At 44.7% G+C, this 19,477-nt stretch overlaps 1 protein-coding gene across 2 annotated transcripts; it reads right to left on the bottom strand.

Annotated features, from left to right (window-relative positions):
• Window positions 1-14,313: 14,313 nt before the first annotated feature.
• RBMX2 (RNA binding motif protein X-linked 2) lies at window positions 14,314-18,979 on the bottom strand. 2 transcript variants are annotated; one of them, XM_081180244.1, is made up of 6 exons: window positions 18,883-18,979; window positions 18,220-18,335; window positions 18,053-18,104; window positions 15,988-16,117; window positions 15,460-15,648; window positions 14,314-14,876 (listed from the first exon to the last, which is right to left on the bottom strand). In XM_081180244.1, the coding sequence occupies exons 1-6, from the start codon at window positions 18,885-18,887 to the stop codon at window positions 14,532-14,534; spliced, it is 837 nt and encodes a 278-aa protein (XP_081036370.1). In that variant the 5' UTR covers window positions 18,888-18,979; the 3' UTR covers window positions 14,314-14,531. The 2 variants fall into 2 exon arrangements, with proteins under 2 accessions (XP_081036370.1, XP_081036369.1); XM_081180243.1 differs by having other exon boundaries at window positions 14,314-14,890; window positions 15,471-15,648; window positions 18,883-18,978.
• Between the last annotated feature and the right edge of the window lie 498 nt (window positions 18,980-19,477).

Raw genomic sequence — 19,477 nt, 5'->3', positions numbered from 1 at the left:
GCTGAGGCTGACACGGCGAGTTGAGTGCCTGGCACGTGGGAAAAGGCTATACCCGTGTGTGGCGTAGCGATTAGGACTAGGTTCTTGCGATTTCATTCTTGCCTCTTGGCCAGCATGAGAGGATGATGGTCATATTAAATACTAAAATTCCTTCCTGTAGCACCTTAAAGACCAACTAAGTTAGTTCTTGGTATAAGCTTTCGTGTGCATGCACACTTCTTCAGATACACTGAAGCATGCACACGAAAGCTTATACCAAGAACTAACTTAGTTGGTCTTTAAGGTGCTACAGGAAGGAATTTTTTTATTTGGACTATGGCAGACCAACACGGCTACCCATCTGTAACTGGAATATTAAATACTGTACAGGAGGACAGCATCACTACAGATATTTGGGAAGGAACAAACCACCTCTCTACACAACAGAAGAAAGGTCTTTCTAGGCCTTTGCAGTGTTTTTATCAAAGCGACTCCTTTCATTTTCACATTTAAAATCTTAAGATTTTTGTAGAGCATGAACAAAACAGAGCAAGACCTGCATGGCAGACATCTGTGGGGATTACTGTCATCAGCAAACACTTAATGTCAGATCTCAAATGCCTTTCCTTGACTAAATCTGTTTTAAGAACAACCTTTCTCAGAAACTAGTACTGTATCAGGTTTATCACCCTTGGTTTTCGTTTCCAGACAATCAACTGTATCTGACAATAAACACATCAATTTGGTCTCAATAAAGGCATTGTTAATGGAACACAGTATCACACTGGCATCTATTGATGCCAATTACCCTTCCTGGGGGTGGGGGGGGGAACCCTGTGGCCAAAATGGAAAGGGGAAAAAAAGCTCAAATGAGTTAATAACTGATGGTGATTTTAATCGGAACATAAATGAATCGTATTTTTTAAAAAAATTCTGTTTTATGTGTTTTTTGCAAAAAGACTATATGTCCATTTTGAACAAATAAGTTGCCATTCTGAACATTTTATTGGCTCTCCTAACCCCTTCACATTTAAAGTAATTAATACCTGTACTTATTTTGGCAAATAATCAGTAGTGTCCTTCACCAGGCTAAGCTTTGCACAGTTTTGCTATAATTCTGCAGTTCAGTTACTTCTATAATAAATCTACATATGTCACAAGTTTGAAAAAGCAGTTGAATTAACTTAAACCTTTAAAAGATACAGTATGGTTTATGTAGTAGATAGGTAGCCGTGTTGGTCTGCCATAGTCAAAATAAAAAAATTCCTTCCAGTAGCACCTTAAAGACCAACTAAGTTAGTTCTTGGTATGAGCTTTCGTGTGCATGCACACTTCTTCAGATACCACTTCAGATACCAGATATCTGAAGAAGTGTGCATGCACACGAAAGCTCATACCAAGAACTAACTTAGTTGGTCTTTAAGGTGCTACTGGAAGGAATTTTTTTATTTTGAGTATGGTTTATGTTACAGATAGGTAGCCGTGTTGGTCTGCCATAGTCAAAATAAAAAAAATTCCTTCCAGTAGCACCTTAAAGACCAACTAAGTTAGTTCTTGGTATGAGCTTTTGTGTATCTGAAGAAGTGTGCATGCACACGAAAGCTCATACCAAGAACTAACTTAGTTGGTCTTTAAGGTGCTACTGGAAGGAATTTTTTTACGGTATTTTGAGTATGGTTTATGTCCTCTTTCAACAGTAGAGGGCACTCCAGTACCACTAAATGTATAAGGTAAACTATAAGAATAACAATCAAGAGAATCAGAGAATTGAAGACTTGGAAGCAACCCTGAGGATCATCTAGCCCAACCCCCTGAACTGCATGAATAAGCAGCTGTCTTATACAGGAATTCAACCTGCAACCTTGGTGTTATCTGCACCATGCTCTAACCAACTGATCTATCCATGCTCCAGCATATTTTAAACAAATAAATGATGGGGCATATAAAATTTTATGGACCAGCTAATAGCAACTAAATTTTTATTTGTTCCAAAATAATAATAATAATAATAAATTATTATTATTATTATTATTATTATTATTATTATTATTATTATTATTATTATTATTATTATTTCAAATGTTATCCAGTTTGTATCACACCAATCCATACGTCCAAATGACAAAGGAAACTTAACAAATTCATATTGCAAACAGGCAGACCACACATTAAAAAAATATTTGGTGTACCTTCGCCCAACTGTTGGAGGATGGGCACTCCCAAATCTAAACAGCTATGACAACGCATGCTAATTCAGCAACATGACAGACCTAAAGTCTGGCAATAAGCAAGCTTAGTGGGGCACCTTAAAGAACTTGGAAATATATGGTGTCCCTATAAAAGCAATGTTTTCTTTTTGTTTGTTTTTAAATACATCTCTGCTCTTTACATTGGATTACAAATCCATTCACACTTACAACTTTCTGGATTTGGCCAAAATGTGCAAAAGGTTCCAGTCCCAGGTCCAGCTTATTCAAGGGACATTATTATGTGTTTTCATTGTTTCAAGAAAAAAATGTGAGATTTGGAAAGCTCTTTAAAAAAGTTGGAAGGAATATCCAACCTAAGGCAACAACCCAGTTAAGATCTTTCAGGATTTACCTTTTGACACTTTTTAAAAACTTCTCCACAGAAAACAAAAGCATTCCGACAGGAATGGGCTGGAAATGCATTTGTAAAGAAGGCACCTGGGGACAGGCATATGTTGTTTGAAAACTAAGGTTGATTTCAATATACTCCCACATTTATTTCTTTAAAATGTTTGAAATATATTTGCTTATTATGCTTGTATACCACAGTACTCTGTGCCCACAGAGGTGCTTCATTACTCTCTGCTGTTCAAATAGAGCATGCTTCAAGCTATATTTCCCTAATGTTTTAATAGTTTTAAGAAGGTTCCAGAGCTGGAACTTAGGTAAACTTGCTGGAGATCCAATCAATGAACAGAACAAGAACAGTAAACATAGAAGGCATGAATTGCTAGAGAAAATTAATAATTATTTACAAAAAATGACTACAGGTATAAATGCGAATACATACTTTAAACACGTTGTTGGCAAAATATCTTTGCAAAAAGGACCCATTACTACTATTCTCAATCGTTTTCACGTAGGAATCTCCAAACCATACTCCTCAAAGTTAGAATCTTACCATCCAATTTCTTTTCTTAATTTGGATTATACATTTTTTTACAATCCTGGCCCTAAATTTACCCAACCATTAGGGGAAATTTCTGCTATGTTGTCTGCCACTATTAGAATAAATAATATAGATTTACCTAAATGTCTTCTTGGCCACAAAACAAAACAAGTCTGTCGGCTATCACCTCTGTTATTTGCATTAATCTTAGAACCCTTAGCAAGAAGTCTACACTCAATTTTAGCTGGAGAGGGGATAACTGTTATGTAGTGTAGTTTCACCCTGGGCCAACAGGGGGATACTGTATATAGTTTTCACTCAGGTCTGTAGATAGTTTTCACTCAGGTCCGCGGCAGTTAGTTTAGGCGGGAACTCTGAGCTGTTGTGGTTACAATGTTGACAGCCGGCTGCCTATAAATACAGGCCGGCTGAGCTGTTCGCTGTCAGTTCTATTCCAGCTTGTCTTAATAAAGAGCTACTTGAAGAAATCGCTGTGCCGGCTGCTATGTCAACCCACTACTTAATACTGGCGACGAAGGTGGGATGGATGGACATCAGAGCACAGCCAGATGCGGCCAGCCTCTGAACTGAGCTGAATCACAGAGCGAAATCACTGAGCGAAATCACTGAGCGAAATCACTGGGCAGAACCAATTCAGAGCTGACTGTTCTGGCTAGAGCACTGTGTTCCATCCATCGCCCTTCACGCCGGCATCGGAATCATGGCTTCACTTGTGCCTCTACCGCCGTTTGCGCCAGCCTCTGAGTCATGGGACTCCTACCTCGCTCGGTTCGACTGCTACCTCCAAGCCAACGAGCTGACAGCAGTATCATTGGATCGGAAGCGGGGCCTATTCCTCAGCCTCTGTGGGCCTGAGGTGTTTGAGACGGCCCGAGCATTGGTTGCGCCTGAAGCAGTCCAGGCAACACCATGGGACACGATCCAAGAGAAGCTCCGCAACCACTACGCACCAAAGCCGTCCAAGATTGCTGCCCGCCATGCGTTCTACCACCGGAATCAGGCAGAGGGGGAGTCAATCAACAACTACGCCACCGCCCTGCCGTCCAAGATTGCTGCCCGCCATGCGTTCTACCACCGGAATCAGGCAGAGGGGGAGTCAATCAACAACTACGCCACCGCCCTGCGACAGGCTGCAATGCACTGTGAGTTCCGAGACTTAGACGATGCCCTGATGGATCGAATCGTCTGCGGGGTCCGGGACATCCATCTGCAACGGCGTCTCCTAGCCAAGCCAGACCTCACGCTACAGAAAGCCATTGAGGAGGCTGTGGCCTCAGAAGCTGCTGAACGCTCCGCCCAGGAGATCCGCAAGTCCAGCAGCCCGCGTCTTGCTAGGGGGCCAGTTCCGGTGCATCATGAAGAGGCCAGCAGTGATGAGGCATCCTCCAGTGAAGACGATGACGTGCACCAGACAAAGCGGGAGCGCAGGAAGCTCCAACAGAAGTCCAAGGGCCAACCGGAATGTGCTGGCTGCGGAGGCGACCATTCCCGTGCCAAGTGTCGATTCAGAGACGCCATCTGTAGGAGGTGTTCCAGAAGGGGCCACATCGCTAAGGTCTGCCGATCGGCTCCGTCTGACACCCCCCCTTCATCGACTCGCAAGTTCAAGTCTTCACTCCAGTCTGCCAAGGAAAGTTGTTTCGCTCTCACCAACTGCCGCTGCCCGTCTGGAACCACGATTGGCCAAACCGACTCGTCTACGCGACGCAAGCTGAACGTCACGGTGCTCATTGAAGGAGCTCCATGTGACATGGAGATCGACACCGGGTCTGCCCTGTCCGTCATGTCATGGAGCACCATCAAAAGACTGGTACCCAGAGTATCCAAAAGGCAACTCGACTCTCACCGCGTACACCTGAGAGACTACCAGGGAAACGACATTCCCATGGTAGGCGTTGGCCGGTTCCGGATCGCCTTCAAGGATTTTTCGGGCCTGCTCCGGCTGGTGGTGGTCGAAGGTCAGCGGCCAAGCCTCCTAGGGCTAGACTGGTTTGATGCCCTCGGCCTGGAAGTCACCGGCATCAACTGCATCTCTAACGCAGAGACTGAGGGTCTGGTCAAAGACTTTGCCGAGGTTTTTGACGGCACCTTGGGACAATATACTGGTACGCCCATCTCCTTTAGCCTTGATCCACAAGTCGCCCCCATCAAGCTTAAGCCACGCCGGGTTCCCTTTGCTCTCAAGGCTAAGGTGGACGAACAACTGGACAAACTGATCGCCCAAGGAGTTTTGGAGCCCGTTGACCACGCAAAGTGGGAAACCCCCATCGTCACGCCTGTCAAGCCAGATGGGTCGGTGAGAATCTGCGCTGACTACAAGTGCACAATCAACAAGGCACTTCAGCAGCACGCTTATCCGGTTCCTGTTGTCCAACACCTGCTGCATTCCCTGGGTGAGGGTAAGGTCTTCGCTAAGCTGGACCTTGCCCAAGCCTATCAACAACTGCCAGTCGATGATGCCACTGCTGAAGTCCAGACGATTGTCACCCACCGGGGGGGGCATTCCGTTGCCGCCGGTTGCAGTTCGGGGTGAGTGTGGCTCCTGGCATCTTCCAAAGCCTTATGGAGCGTCTCCTGCAAGGGCTTCCGGGCGTGGTACCATATTTTGATGACGTCTTGGTGTCTGCAGACTCACACCAGCAGCTGTTCGAGCGCCTCCGTGCCGTGCTGACCAGGTTCCAGGAGGCCGGGCTCAAGGTAAAGAGGGAGAAGTGCCTGATTGCCGTTCCACAGGTAGAGTTCCTGGGCTATCTTATCGATGCCTCCGGCCTTCATCCAACCACATCCAAGATCCGCGCTATCCAGCAGGCCCCCACCCCAAAGGACAAAACGGAGTTGCAGGCATTCCTGGGGCTGCTGAACTTTTATAACATGTTCCTGCCCCACAAAGCCACAGTGGCTGAGCCTCTTCACCGACTCCTTAGCACTAAGACGCCTTGGGCCTGGGGTCATCGAGAGACGGCGGCCTTCAACGCGGTCAAGGCTCTCCTTTCTTCAGACAGTGTGCTGGTACAGTACAGTGAATCCAGACCGCTGGTCCTTGCCTGCGACGCCTCACCTTTTGGCATCGGTGCTGTCCTTAGTCACCGTTTTCCAGATGGAAGAGAAGCACCGCTCGCCTACTTTTCCAGGACACTATCTCCGGCGGAACGGAATTACAGCCAGCTCGACAAGGAGGCATTGGCACTTGTAGCTGGAGTGAAGAGGTTCCATGAATACCTCTATGGCAGGACTTTTGACCTCATCACTGACCACAAGCCACTCCTGGGCCTCCTCGCCGGTGATCGTCCAACTCCGCCGGTCCTCTCACCACGCATGCTGCGATGGACTGTTTTCCTGGCTGCCTACCACTACCGGCTCATCCATCGCCTGGGGAAATCGATGGGCCATGCCGACGCCCTCAGCCGTTGCCCTCTTCCAGCATTTGTGGAAGACCCGGCTCCAGCTTCATCGCTCCTTCTGATTGAGGATCTTCCGGCAGCGCCTGTATCGGCTGCCACTGTGGCCTCCGCGTCTGCCCAGGATCGCACCATCAGCCGGGTGCTCAACTGGGTGTGGAGGGGGTGGCCACAAGGGCCTTTTGCATCGGAGTTCCAGCCCTTCGCAACCAGACAACATGAACTCTCAGCTCATCGCGGCTGTCTGCTGTGGGGAGACCGCGTCGTGATTCCCCAGGGACTCCGTCAGCGCGTCCTGGAGGCTCTGCACGTTGGCCACCCGGGAATTGTCAAAATGAAGGCGTTGGCTCGGTGTTACGTCTGGTGGCCTAATATGGACGGTGCCATCACTGCCTGGGTATCCGCCTGTCAAGCGTGCCAAGAGTCGAGGCCTGCACCACCGGCAGCTAAGGGACACACCTGGGAGACGCCAAAGACACCCTGGTCGAGGGTGCACATCAATCTGGCTGGCCCCTTTCACGGCCGGACCTTTATGGTAGTGGTGGACGCCTATTCCAAATGGCTGGAGGTCGCCTTGATGCCCTCCACCACTACCGAAGCTGTCATCCGGGTGCTGCGAGGCCTGTTTGCAACGCATGGGTGTCCTGATGTCCTTGTCTCTGACAACGGACCGCAGTTCACGTCAGGCACGTTTGAGCGATATCTTTTGGGACTGGGCATCCGCCATGCCCTAACGGCACCTTTTCATCCATCCAGCAACGGGCAAGCGGAAAGAATGGTGCGCTCGACAAAAGAGGCATTGGCGCGCCTGGACCGGGGAGACTGGCATGAGCGGGTTGCCGAATACTTGTTCGTGCAACACATCACTCCTCATGCGGCCACAGGGAGGAGTCCTGCTGAACTGCTTATGGGCCGCCGCCTCAGGTCACCGCTCGACCGGCTACACCCAGACTTTGCCGTGGCTGAACCCCCAGGCTGTGCCAACGCACCACGGTCATTTGTCCCAGGAAACCAGGTCTTTGCCCGGAACTATGTGGGGGACATCCCTTGGGTGCCAGCCACAGTAGTGGGAGTCACTGGACCTCGCTCGTACCAGGTGGCACTCGAGGACGGACGTTTGTGGCGACGGCACATAGACCAGCTTAGGCGCAGGGTTGGCGACTTAGACACTACCGAGGTGCCCCCAACTGCGCTTGCGGCTCCAGAAGAGACACGTACAGATGGCGAGGCCCCACCTACACCTCCCTCGCAAACTGCCAGCGTGGAGCCGAACCAAGCCGTCTCAGAACAGACTCAGACCACTCCACTTGCGGAGGCTCCACCCACAGCAGCGGATCCAGGGGAGTTGGTTCCAACGCCACCTAGGGTCGCACCACAGCCTCAGCGAGAACTGTGTGGCCCTCCGGACTTGGCTACCAGTCCCCGGCGGTCTGGCAGAGTTTCCAAGCGCCCAACTCATTTAAAGGACTACGTTGTTGGACAGGTATCACTGTTGGTCTAAGTATGGGAAATGTAACCGATATGCTTTTGTGCCTAATTGAACCATTACGCGTAGTGCTGTATATAAGGAAACCATTACGATTGTAACTAACGCCTTATCTCGGTGGGGAGGGGTGTTATGTAGTGTAGTTTCACCCTGGGCCAACAGGGGGATACTGTATATAGTTTTCACTCAGGTCTGTAGATAGTTTTCACTCAGGTCCGCGGCAGTTAGTTTAGGCGGGAACTCTGAGCTGTTGTGGTTACAATGTTGACAGCCGGCTGCCTATAAATACAGGCCGGCTGAGCTGTTCGCTGTCAGTTCTATTCCAGCTTGTCTTAATAAAGAGCTACTTGAAGAAATCGCTGTGCGGCTGCTATGTCAACCCACTACTTAATAATAACCATTAACAGAAAGGAATACATCCTGGGATTTTATGCAGATGGTATTATTTTATGTACGTCATGTACATCAGATCCCATTAGTGTTGATAGGGTGAGGAATTTGAGGCTTTTCCCACTGTTTCTGGACTTAAAGTAAAATTTCAAAAAAAACCAGGAGTAATGTTTTTCCACACACCACAGGCCCAAAAAATATTTTCTAAAACATTACAGATACCAATAGCCAGGAAAACTTTCAGATATTTAGGAATAGCAGTCACCTATAACTTTACACCAGATAAATTATAACAAAGTTTGGAAAACAATAAATTCAAACATATGGCACTGGAACAAAATGAATCTGTCTATTATGGGTTGACAGGCTGTATCTAAAGTAATGCTAGTGCCAAAATTACTTTTTGTATTGGAAACATGGCCAGTCTAGGACCTATCAGCCAATATTGCATAATGAATTCAAGGATTAATGAATTCAAATTCCAATCAGATAGATCATGCATTTTTAAAAATTGCTTTCTCTTCATCCCACCATAGGTGGATAGGGACTCCCAAACTTAGTTATTATGAAGCAAGTCACTTAAGCAGTATGGCAGATTTAGTGTCAACTCAAACAGGAGTCCAATGGACAATACAGTGGTACCTTGGGTTAAGAACTTAATTCGTTCTGAAGGTCAGTTCTTAACCTGAAACTGTTCTTAACTTGATGCACCACTTTAGCTAATGGGGCCTCCCGCTGCCGCCGCGCGATTTCTCTTCTCATCCTGAAGCAAAGTTCTTAACCCGAGGTACTATTTCTGGGTTAGTGGAGTTTGTAACCTGAAGCGTCTGTAACCTGAGGCACCACTGTATCAGAAAACAGATGGGGTATCTATAAGTGCAATAGCATTTATGAAAAACAAGTGCTGTTCCTTACACTGGCTCATAAACCTGTTTACACTCACAACTTTTAAGGGATGAAGGTCCTATCCCAGGGGCATGTGTCTGTGTGAATGCAACTAAAATGCAAACTCAATTGGGATATGTACCAATTCTGTAGCTACTGGATTATCAGTTACAATTCTTTTTAATACACACTCAAACTAAAAAAGAAGCTACTGGATAATTAACAGCACATGAGAAAATAATAGTTGGAGAAAAGATGGAGAGGAAAGGTCTAACTTCATCCATGTATATAACTATTATAGAGGTACAGTTTTGCCCACAGCAAAATTAGGAAATTGGTGGGAACTAAATTGGTATTTCCCTGCCAACCTAGGAGTTTGAAAGTGCACCAAAAAGTGCAAGTAGATAAATAGGTACCGCTCCGGCGGGAAGGTAAATGGCGTTTCCGTGCACTGCTCTGGTTTCGCCAGAAGCAGCTTAGTCATGCTGGCCACATGACCCAGAAAAACTGTCTGCGGACAAACGTTGGCTCCCTTGGCCAGTAAAGCAAGGTAAGCGCTGCAACCCCAGAGTCGTCTGCGACTGGACTTAACTGTCAGGGGTCCTTTACCTTTATATTTTTTAAATTGGTATTTAGACATAGAAGAAAAAGTTAAATTAAATCAGGACTATCAGCAATGACAAGGGAAAGAAATCTCAATATAGTACATGGATGGCACCTAACTCCCAGATGTATAGCATATATAAAACCAAACAGCTCTCCCATGTCTTGCGGAGGATGTGCTACCATAAGGACACGCCAGCATATGTGGTAGGACTGCCCCAAATATGAAAATTTTTGGAAAGCTGTTCTTGCATAAATATCTCTGAACAGAGCACAAACAATCCCCATGACCCAGAGCTGGCTCAAATTATACAACCAAGACATGTTATGCATTAGAAATAAGAACTTATAACACATTTGTTGACTGCTGCAAGAACAACTACTGCCAGATCATGGAAATCCTTACAGTTATGAAATATAGACCATCATCTGGCAGACAGCACTGCTAGAAAAACTCATACAAAAATTAAAAGTGACAGGACAAAAGATACATGGCAACTTTTATGCAGTTTGGTATGATTTTATTATAATTTCACAATGAAGCATATTGTAGGAAAGTACATCTATAATACAGCCTGGTGAACATATGTTATCCCTCTTCCATCACTCCCTATTACAGTGGCACATTGGTTTTCGAACGTAATCCATTCTGGAAGACAGTTCGAGTTCCAAAACATTCAAAAACCGAAAACTCAATACGGAAACCGCATGACATGTTCAACTTCCGAGGCATGTTCGAAAACCAAAGCATTTACTTCTGGGTTTACAGCGTTCGAAAACCGAAATGTTTGTCAACGGAAACGTTCGAAAACCGAGATACCACTGTCTTTCTCTAATTATGATATATGTAACCAATGGCAAAAAGAATGGCTATTGAAACATATAATTTTGAATTGTTACTGGTATAAACTATTATTTGCCTATGTTCACCAATCTAAACATCATACGTTAATGTACCTAATTTAATTGGAATTACCATATTTTTCGCTCCATAAGACGCACCCGACCTAGTATTTAGAGGAGGAAAACAAGAAAAAAAATATTCTGAACGAAACAGTGGATGTATGATTTTTGTGGTTCATGCTGTGGCCACAGACATGATATGTGATTTGACGGTGAGTTTGGGGTGACCCAATGCAAAAATCCTGAGGATCCATGTGGATCCGTGCTTTGTAACCACATTTTTGGGCCATTGCGGCCCCACAAAACAGTGGATGTGTGATTTTTTTGGTGCAGGCTGTAGCCATGGATATGCTATGTGATCTGATGGTGAATCTGGGGTGACCCAATGCAAAAATCCTGAGGATTCATGTGCTTTTACCTCCCTGCTCCCAGGCAGCCTCCTTTATCACTAGCGTCCCTTATCTCCCTCCTGATCCCTTGCCGATCAGCTGCTCAGCGGCTTTGTTTCAACACCCCCTTCCCTCTTAGTGTCTTTTCCTTAGCTGGAGCGGTATTTTGCTCCTTCTTTTCTTCTAATTTCTCTCCTCATTGCTTTAATCTTCCTGTCTCCTCTCCTTGCAAGTTCACTGTCTTTACCTCCCCCTCCCAGGCAGCCTCCTTTATCGCTAGAGTCCCTTATCTCCCCTCCCGATCACTTGCTGATTAGCTGCTCAGCGGCTTTGTTTCAACACCCTCTTCCCGCTTTCTTAAAAACAAAAACAAAAAATACGATCTGCTTTTTGCCCCTGGGCAATTCGGCTCCAGGGACCACGCATTTGCTCCATAAGACGCACAGACATTTCCCCTTACTTTTTAGGAGTAAAAAATTGTGGCTTATGGAGTGAAAAATACAGTACTCGTAACTCAGTGTACAAGTTAAATATATCGACTGTTTTATTTAATTATTGTAATGATATGTTCATATGCAACCAAATTTGTAAGTTTTTGCAAATGCATTTATTTTGTGTGTGTGTGTGTGTGTGTGTGTGTGTGTGTAGCCGTAAAGCTTATTGTAAAATACTTGGAAAGAACTAATGCTTCCAATGGAAAAGCCACTAACAGAACAAAACACGATGCTTGACTCTTTAACACAGTGGTTCTCAAAAAAAATATATCTAGTCCACGCTTAATTTTTTAGCGATAAGAAATAAATGGGGGGGGGGGGACTCCTAGCAGTGCTTGATTTATAACATAGAACACAGCTACTTTATAATATGATCATGGGAAATCCAGAAAGTATTAAACAACGCAGCTACATAAGAACATGAATCATTCCCAAAATATAATTATAAACAAACGTCTTACATATGCACCTTAAGTATCTATAGAAATTCAAAGAGAATTGTGAGATTGCTTTCGTCAGGTAATCTCATTTATATTAAGGTCTAATTTGAGACAAATAGTATGCATTAAGGGCAGGAGTCCAGCAATTGAGGAGGCAAGTGGGGAGGGCTGTATCCTTGGGGGGGGGGGAGAGAGTGATTTCCTCCCTCTGGCACTGCCATGGCTCTTGCTGGTGTGCTTGAAGTGTGCCCTAAGTCTGGGTCTCAGAATACCCAGTAACTGAAGAAAAGTGGACCACATCAAGGTAGACGGTCACCGAAGACGACAAAAGCACAGCCACATGTCGTTATGTGAAATGTGACTTTTTGCATGACATGGTGTTTACAAGGGTTTCAGAGGAAACCAATTAATAAAGAGTTTTTAAAGAGCATATTAACAATCAGAACCCTGGAACGAGATCAACACTTCCCTTCAGATCTTTTAACAGCAGCATGGATGGCACTTTCGCCTGCCCCTTTGGATTTGGATGGCTTTCGCTTTTGAGCAAGGAAGTCAGCTTGTAAACGCAACCTTAGCTTCTAATTTCCAGTTGATGACTTAATGGTGGTCTGCATGTGAAAAGTGTCCATTTTTCAAGTACCCACGGGGTGCGTGTGTGGAAGAAGGTGGCTAACTTGACATGGGAGGGGGGAGTTTAAGTGGGGTGGGGGGAAGAAAAGCACTCAAACTGGAGGGACAAGGAGTGTGCATGGGGTGCGTGTGTGGAAGGAGGTGGCTAACTTAACAATAGAAGGGGGAGTTTAGGGGGGGGGGAGAAAGGGAGGCAAAAGTTATCTGAGAAGCCAGTCAGAGTGTGCTGGGCTTCTCTCTCTATGTGTATGTGTGTTGTTGTAAACAACATTTTCCCCTTTTCCCCTTATGGGGTATCCAAGAGCCCGTATAGAGTCCTTACATAGGTTCCCTATTGGTAGGAGAGAATAACAGAGGCCAACCAGAGAATATTGAGAAGCAAAGCAGCTAGTAAGCCTGATCTTTATTGATCTGTTGCAACGGGGTATTCCCCTCACCCACAGGAGAGAGGAGGGACCCAGAAAAATGCTGTGCAAGGCCTTATAAAGACTTTTGAAATTGCCACCTTGTAGATCAAGACCACCCCCAGAAACATCATACATACATCACAGAAGGGGTGTAACCTAAGACCACCCCTCAGATACATCACACCTACATCACAGAAAAGGAAGTATAAAACATAAATTTGAATATTGTTTTCTCCTGTTGTTTATCTCCTGTCTCACAGGTTACTTGATTGGATTGCCTGGGGAGCCTGGCCATTCCTTTGTAGTGATAAATACTTAGTTCCTGGGCCAGGTCAAAGGCTCACACCCTATTCAAACACAGACATTCCCATAAGACAGGATTTGTGAAGGAAAAGACAATGGGGAGGCTTTTCCACTTTGACCTTGCAGAGTAAACATTTGATCAGTTTAGGAATCAAAATGGTTCCAGGTTGGTCTTCCTGTGCTGATCTATGTATGTGCTTGGTTGGTACACTTATGAACATTACCACATATCTAAGACCATAAAATTCCTATCACAGTGTGAACCTAAAGGAATCCTTTCTGCACCCAGCTCCTCTCTCTCTCTCTCTCTCTCTCTCTCTCTCTCTCTCTCATGGCATGCCTCTCCGTCTGCGTATGCCTCCTCCTGCCTCCTTGCTTCTCCTTCTCCTTCTGCCTTTGTTGTGCAGGTGCATCTTTTGCGAGGAGCATGCTGTGTTCTCTCAGGCTGCCTCGGAGAGGAGCTGGTCTGCGATCGACAGAAATCAGTCAGGTGATCTACGAGTCGATCCCGATCAACCTGTTGGGCAATCCTGCACTAAGTTATATAGAGTACAATTTAGACACTAATCCTTTATGCTTAATAAAGTTTCAAATTGTGTTAAGGCTCTCAGAGCTTGTGTTTTTACATGTTCTTTTATAATAAAACTACGAATACGATTAAAATAAATCCAGTTTGTGTTTTAGATTTGACGAAGTTAATTTTATTTGGTTACCAAATATAGGTTGATTATTGGTATAGAAATCTTGCAATGTGAATTCCCAGTGTTCAAATTGTTTAACTCTCCCTTGCTGATAAAAAACTGGGTGATGTGATATTGGGATTAGTGGAGAAATAATAAGTACAAGATTGTGATATACAAATGACATGTGAAGACATGGTCCATTTATTTGCAAAATTCATTATTTCTATTTCTAAAACAATAAAAAGTTACTTAAAAACACACGGAGGCCAACAGCACACAACATTCACTCCACCAAGGATTCAGGGCTCCCTGCATGTCACAGGGTCAGGTGGGTCTGTGGTGGCTTGAAGACCCCTCCTTGCAGGGCTTTTCTTCTCTCCCATCACTCCCGGGATCTTCTGCTTTCTATTTCTCGGGGCCTTTCTTTGGAAGTATCTACCTTCTTGTGCTTCTCACTGTAGATTGTTCTCTGTTCTTGCCTGTCCCTGTCTGTGGCTCTGTCTCGAGACCTCACTCTCACATGCTCATACTTAGACTCCTGTTCATGATGTGCCCTGCTTGCATGTTTGTGCCCAGATGTGCTACTCCAGGTCTGCTGACTTGCATTGGCATGCCATTCATATCCTGGGTCTTCCTTCTCCACTTTGATCCTGGTTTTAGAAGGAGGCGAGTCTACAAGTTGTTCCTCTTTTGCACATTTTCGGTGCTCTCTCTTCTCTTTCTTCTTCTTCTTGCTTTTCTCTTTAGACGAACAGCAAGACACAGAGGTCAAAAAGGTTTGCCACATCCCTACTAAAGGTCCTCATTATTTCTGCTCTTTCACCTAACCATCCCCAAATATTTCATCTCTCCAGGAAACTCTTCTTCCTAGTGTGTCATATGCCCTAACATTCCCAAGACACTCAGACATGAAATATTTCTAGAAGCCATTTTTCCCAAATTCAGTTCGCTCTTTTTATTCTTGGTATCAGTTCTGCCCTACTGCTGACCTTGCATTATACATTGTAAGGATCAAGGGCAACAGTTTAAGAGAAATACACATAAAGGCTAGCCATCTGTTTCAGTTCCTTCACCCTCACCTCCTCAAACCACCCGTTAAACAAAGGCTAGACAATCCTGGCAGATATTCGACAACTAGTCAGGTAAAATGCATACTATAACTCAAGAAAGGCAGGGAAGATGACATAACTTTGGACTTTCCAGCATGCTTTGTCACTGCCTTGCGCACTAGTCATTTCTAAGAATCAAAAGCTGGCTCATATTTCTAGACTTGGGAGTTTCAAACAGACTTACAATTTTCAGACACACACATAGATGTTACCTTTTTTGTGTTTCTTTACTACCACCTCACTATCTTTTGAAGACTCTGGTGAACTTGGAGGTGTTTTAGCACCACATCCTTTTTCTCGGAGAGCTTTTGTTACATCATCAATATCCTCAGAGTCTTTCGGTGGGCGATAGTTAGCCACATGGTCCACACGAATTGTCCTTCCTTTAATCTGTGAACAGAGAATCATTACAATTATGGAACAAACACATCTAAACTGGCAACCTTGTTATTCTCCTCTTCTTTTGATTTAGGCAGAAGTGGCACCACAAAACATAAGCCTGGAGCAAAATAAGAACTAAACTCATAGAATGTTAAGATGCCTGACAGAATACTATGACTAGTCCTTTTGAGGGATATTGAAAATGCTCAATTTCCGCAAACCTTTCCTAGAAGAGTCTGGTGACTCAATGCATCTTCTAGAGTGAGGACTTATCACAGCCTGACTCTAGTAGCTAAGTACAACAGAGAGGAATTCTAGACACTTTATGTCTCCAATTGCCAAACCAACCTTTATTCCATTAAAATTATCAACCGCAAGAATGGTGCTTCGCTGATCTTCATAGCAAATGAAACAGAAACCTTTGGATTTCCCTGTCTTTTTATCACGTACTAGATTTATGTTCACAATTTCCCCATACCTGAAAAGAAAAACAGAGATCAACAGAACTTAGGCTTCACACTGAAAACATGGAAGGATACAAGTCAAGCCAAGAAATATTAAGAAAACACAAATGCTGAGGTAGGGTTTAATTTCTCAAGGCAGAGAGGTGAGAAGAGTATAACCATGCTTCAAAAATTGTATCCATGAATGTAACTGCCACACTGGGTCACATCAAGATCCATCTAGTATGGCATTCTGTTTGCAATGCATAAATAGCCAGCCAGGCTATTTGCCCACTTACAATGGGGGAAAGCCTCTCCCTGAAGTGAGAGATAGTTAGCAGAGACAAGACGCCAGAATTTCAGAAGGGAGGGGCAGAATTGCAGTGATGGATGAGATAAGCAAACAGGACAAAGGTGTCCCTTTTCAAGCTGGAGTGTGGGTGTGTGGGGAGGCAAAGCACAATGCTGCAGAGAGGGTCAGACATGATGTTTGCGGTCTCTTGGAATCTGAGGCTGCAGCAATGGGAGGAATAGGACCATCTTGTGATGCAAACACTCTGCAGTCCCTCCATCTAGACACAAGTTCTATATATGTGTAAATAAAACACATATCATAATGACACCACAGATTCTGCTGCATCTCATTGTCTTCAACAGGCTCACAGACCCTGGAAAGCCTAACCATGAGTCTCACGCCACTCATGGAAACTGGGGTGGGTTGTAACACTATTAATTAATGGACCTAACTCAGCCTTGTCCATTAATTTCATGTCCCATATCTAGAAAGCACGGGTCCAAGTAGTTTTCTGCTTGCCCTGTGCTTTTTATGGATGGGTCCAAGCGGCTTTCCCCTTGCCCAGGGTAAACACTCTCTTTTAATTCTAAATTGGAGCGAACATCAATCTGAAGAAAAACTGAATTGTGATCATCAAGCACTATAAAGAATGGCTTTCCCAAGGGGAAAGCAGCAGAACAAAAGGAAGTGTGGATAAGTCATATTGAATTTGATGGGGCTTACTTCTGAGTAGACTGCACCATAAATGTTTTAAAAGACCTCTGGGAAATGATATATAATGAACTGAAAAAAATGTTGAAAACAACTTTTCCTAAGAAACCAGAAGCTTTTCTTTTAGGTATTATAGGACCAGAGAACCCAATGGGCCAGACAAAACTATGTATGCGACCATGGCTGTGCACACTCTCTTAGCCCAGAAATGGAAAGATGGTACAACACCAACCAAAGAAGAGTGGCAGACAAAACTGATGAACTATGCTGAGATGTCAAAACTTACAGAAAAAATTAGAAACCAGGAAGAAGTCTTTAATAAAGAATGGGGAAAGTTTATAATTTATTTGAAAAGCTATTGTGAACAATTACATACATTGGTAGGAGTGACAGAAAATCTGTAGTAAAAATTTGAACTATGGATTGACAAAGGATTTATAAAAATAGTTGCGATAGAGATACAGAGTGGGGAAAAGCATTTCATTAAGATCCACAATGTGGGGGAGGGAAGTCAAAAGGGATGCCTTCAAAGGAGTTCTCAAAGAAATGGAATATTGAGTGGACAATAAATTATGGCAGTTAATCTCTCTTCACACCAGACCTGAGAAGAGTGCCTGAAAGGCTGCTCACGGACATTTATGTGTTTGGGAAATAACAGAGGAGCTGACTGTAAGGCAACAAGAGCGGCTAGCTATGTAAATGAATTAAAATGAATAGAAGGGTGAGAAGATGATTAAATAAGAAGAATGAAGAAGGCAACAACTGGAGGAATTGGACATATGTTTGCACAGGAGCAGGAAAACTAATTATTTAAAAAAATGTTTAAACAATTTGGATTGATTTGTTAAAATTTGGATAGCTAAAAAAAATGAAATACAAAAAAGGGATTATATGTTTATGTATTTAATTCATCTGTTTATGTTTTTTATGTAAAATACAAAATAGACCTCAATTTTTCACTTACTGTGAAAACACACAAATAATGTCGCCTTCTGTCAGCTCATAGGGAAGACCACCTAGAAGCAAAAAAAAGGGGAGGAGGAAATAAGTACAGTTCCCAGCAAAAGTCGCACAAACTGCTAAACTTTCAGGGATTGTGCATTGGAGGCTGCTTCTGCGCTTGACACCCACCCACAAACACCCAGGCACTGTCGCTGTACTCAGCATGCCAGGAGACCTTATCTTGTACACCAAGCTGTGCCTCACGTTCATTCAGCTCGTTGATAAGCTTCACTTTGGTTAGTGGACTAGAGAAAGAGAGAGAAACAAAAGCCGTGTGAGTTCAGGACAGACTTCATATGCATTCTCACCACCCTGAAGGGTGTCCCAGCAATTCGCGCCAGTGTACATGCTCCTTCCGCAACTTAAAAAACCCGTCCCCGTGAGGAACAGAGAGGTAATTAGAGAAATATCACCCGGCGAGGTTCATGGCAGAATAGAGAGACTTGCATGTCGCCGATCTCGTCCTAGCCCCACGCTATACTGAGGCATATTTAAGGCATAGTTGTCAACTTTTTCCTTTTTTGCGATGAATCCTATTCGGAATAAGGGAATTTCACTTTAAAAAAGGGAAACGTTGACAGCTAGGACCCGAGAGGAATGCGTGGCGATCTTGCGCAAATTCAGACGTGCTCTTCTTCCGTGTCAGGGCGTCACACGTTTCAGGCTGGATCTCGGCTCTCGGAAAGACGATCTATAGGGCCGAGCGCTGATTCAAGAGAAGCCCCCTCGCTCTCCCAAACCTCCACACGCCATACCAAAACAAAACCTCCCTACCCCCGCCCGCTTACTTACTTCATGGGGGTTCTCTTCGTCTCTTGCGTGCAACCAGATAATAAACACCTTGCACAAGCCCAGCCGGCCGCGCACGCGTAGTCCCGCCTCCTCCTGTCCCTGATAGGTCGCGCCTCCTGACGAGATGGCCAATCCCATTACTCCGTCTCTCTCGGCCATGCTGTCCCAACCTGCCTTCTAGGAGCTCTATAACGCAAAGGAACCATAGAGACAGAAACAGTGTAGAACGCATTCTTGACATCGCCGTTCAGAAATTTGAAAACCCGCCCATTGGCGTTGGTGGTGCCAAGCGGTGTCGCTCTAGCCTTTCACATCCCTCTGATCAAAATTCTTCTGTCCTTCGTAATGGGAGGTTCCATGGGGGGATCGGACTACTCTGGAGCGCGGGGCTTCGATTCCAATTGTCTGCGTTTTGATTAATAAATAATATGATCCAAACTAAATGTCAATGCAATAAACATTTTTTAATGTTTTTAAATTTCATAAACCCTTTTTAAGATGCAGAAGGTTTGAATTCCCACGTGTTCAAACCCAAGGTGTTTAAAAATGTGGGTATCGGCGGACACTGGTGGCTGTGCTCCTCGTGTGTAAATTG

This window comes from Podarcis bocagei (assembly GCF_964188305.1).
Source record: "Podarcis bocagei genome assembly, chromosome: Z".
NCBI classification, from domain to species: Eukaryota; Metazoa; Chordata; class Lepidosauria; order Squamata; family Lacertidae; genus Podarcis; species Podarcis bocagei.
This window is presented reverse-complemented; position numbering and strand designations above follow the sequence as displayed.

Bases quoted from the DNA above. Each gene is read 5' to 3' on its own strand.
- RBMX2 (XM_081180243.1), bottom strand. The intron at 16,118-18,052 runs GTAAGTGAAAAA...TTTTCTTTTCAG, and splicing joins ATTATTTGTGTGTTTTCACA to GTATGGGGAAATTGTGAACA. The intron at 14,891-15,470 runs GTAACATCTATG...GTTCGTCTAAAG, and splicing joins AGTAAAGAAACACAAAAAAG to AGAAAAGCAAGAAGAAGAAG.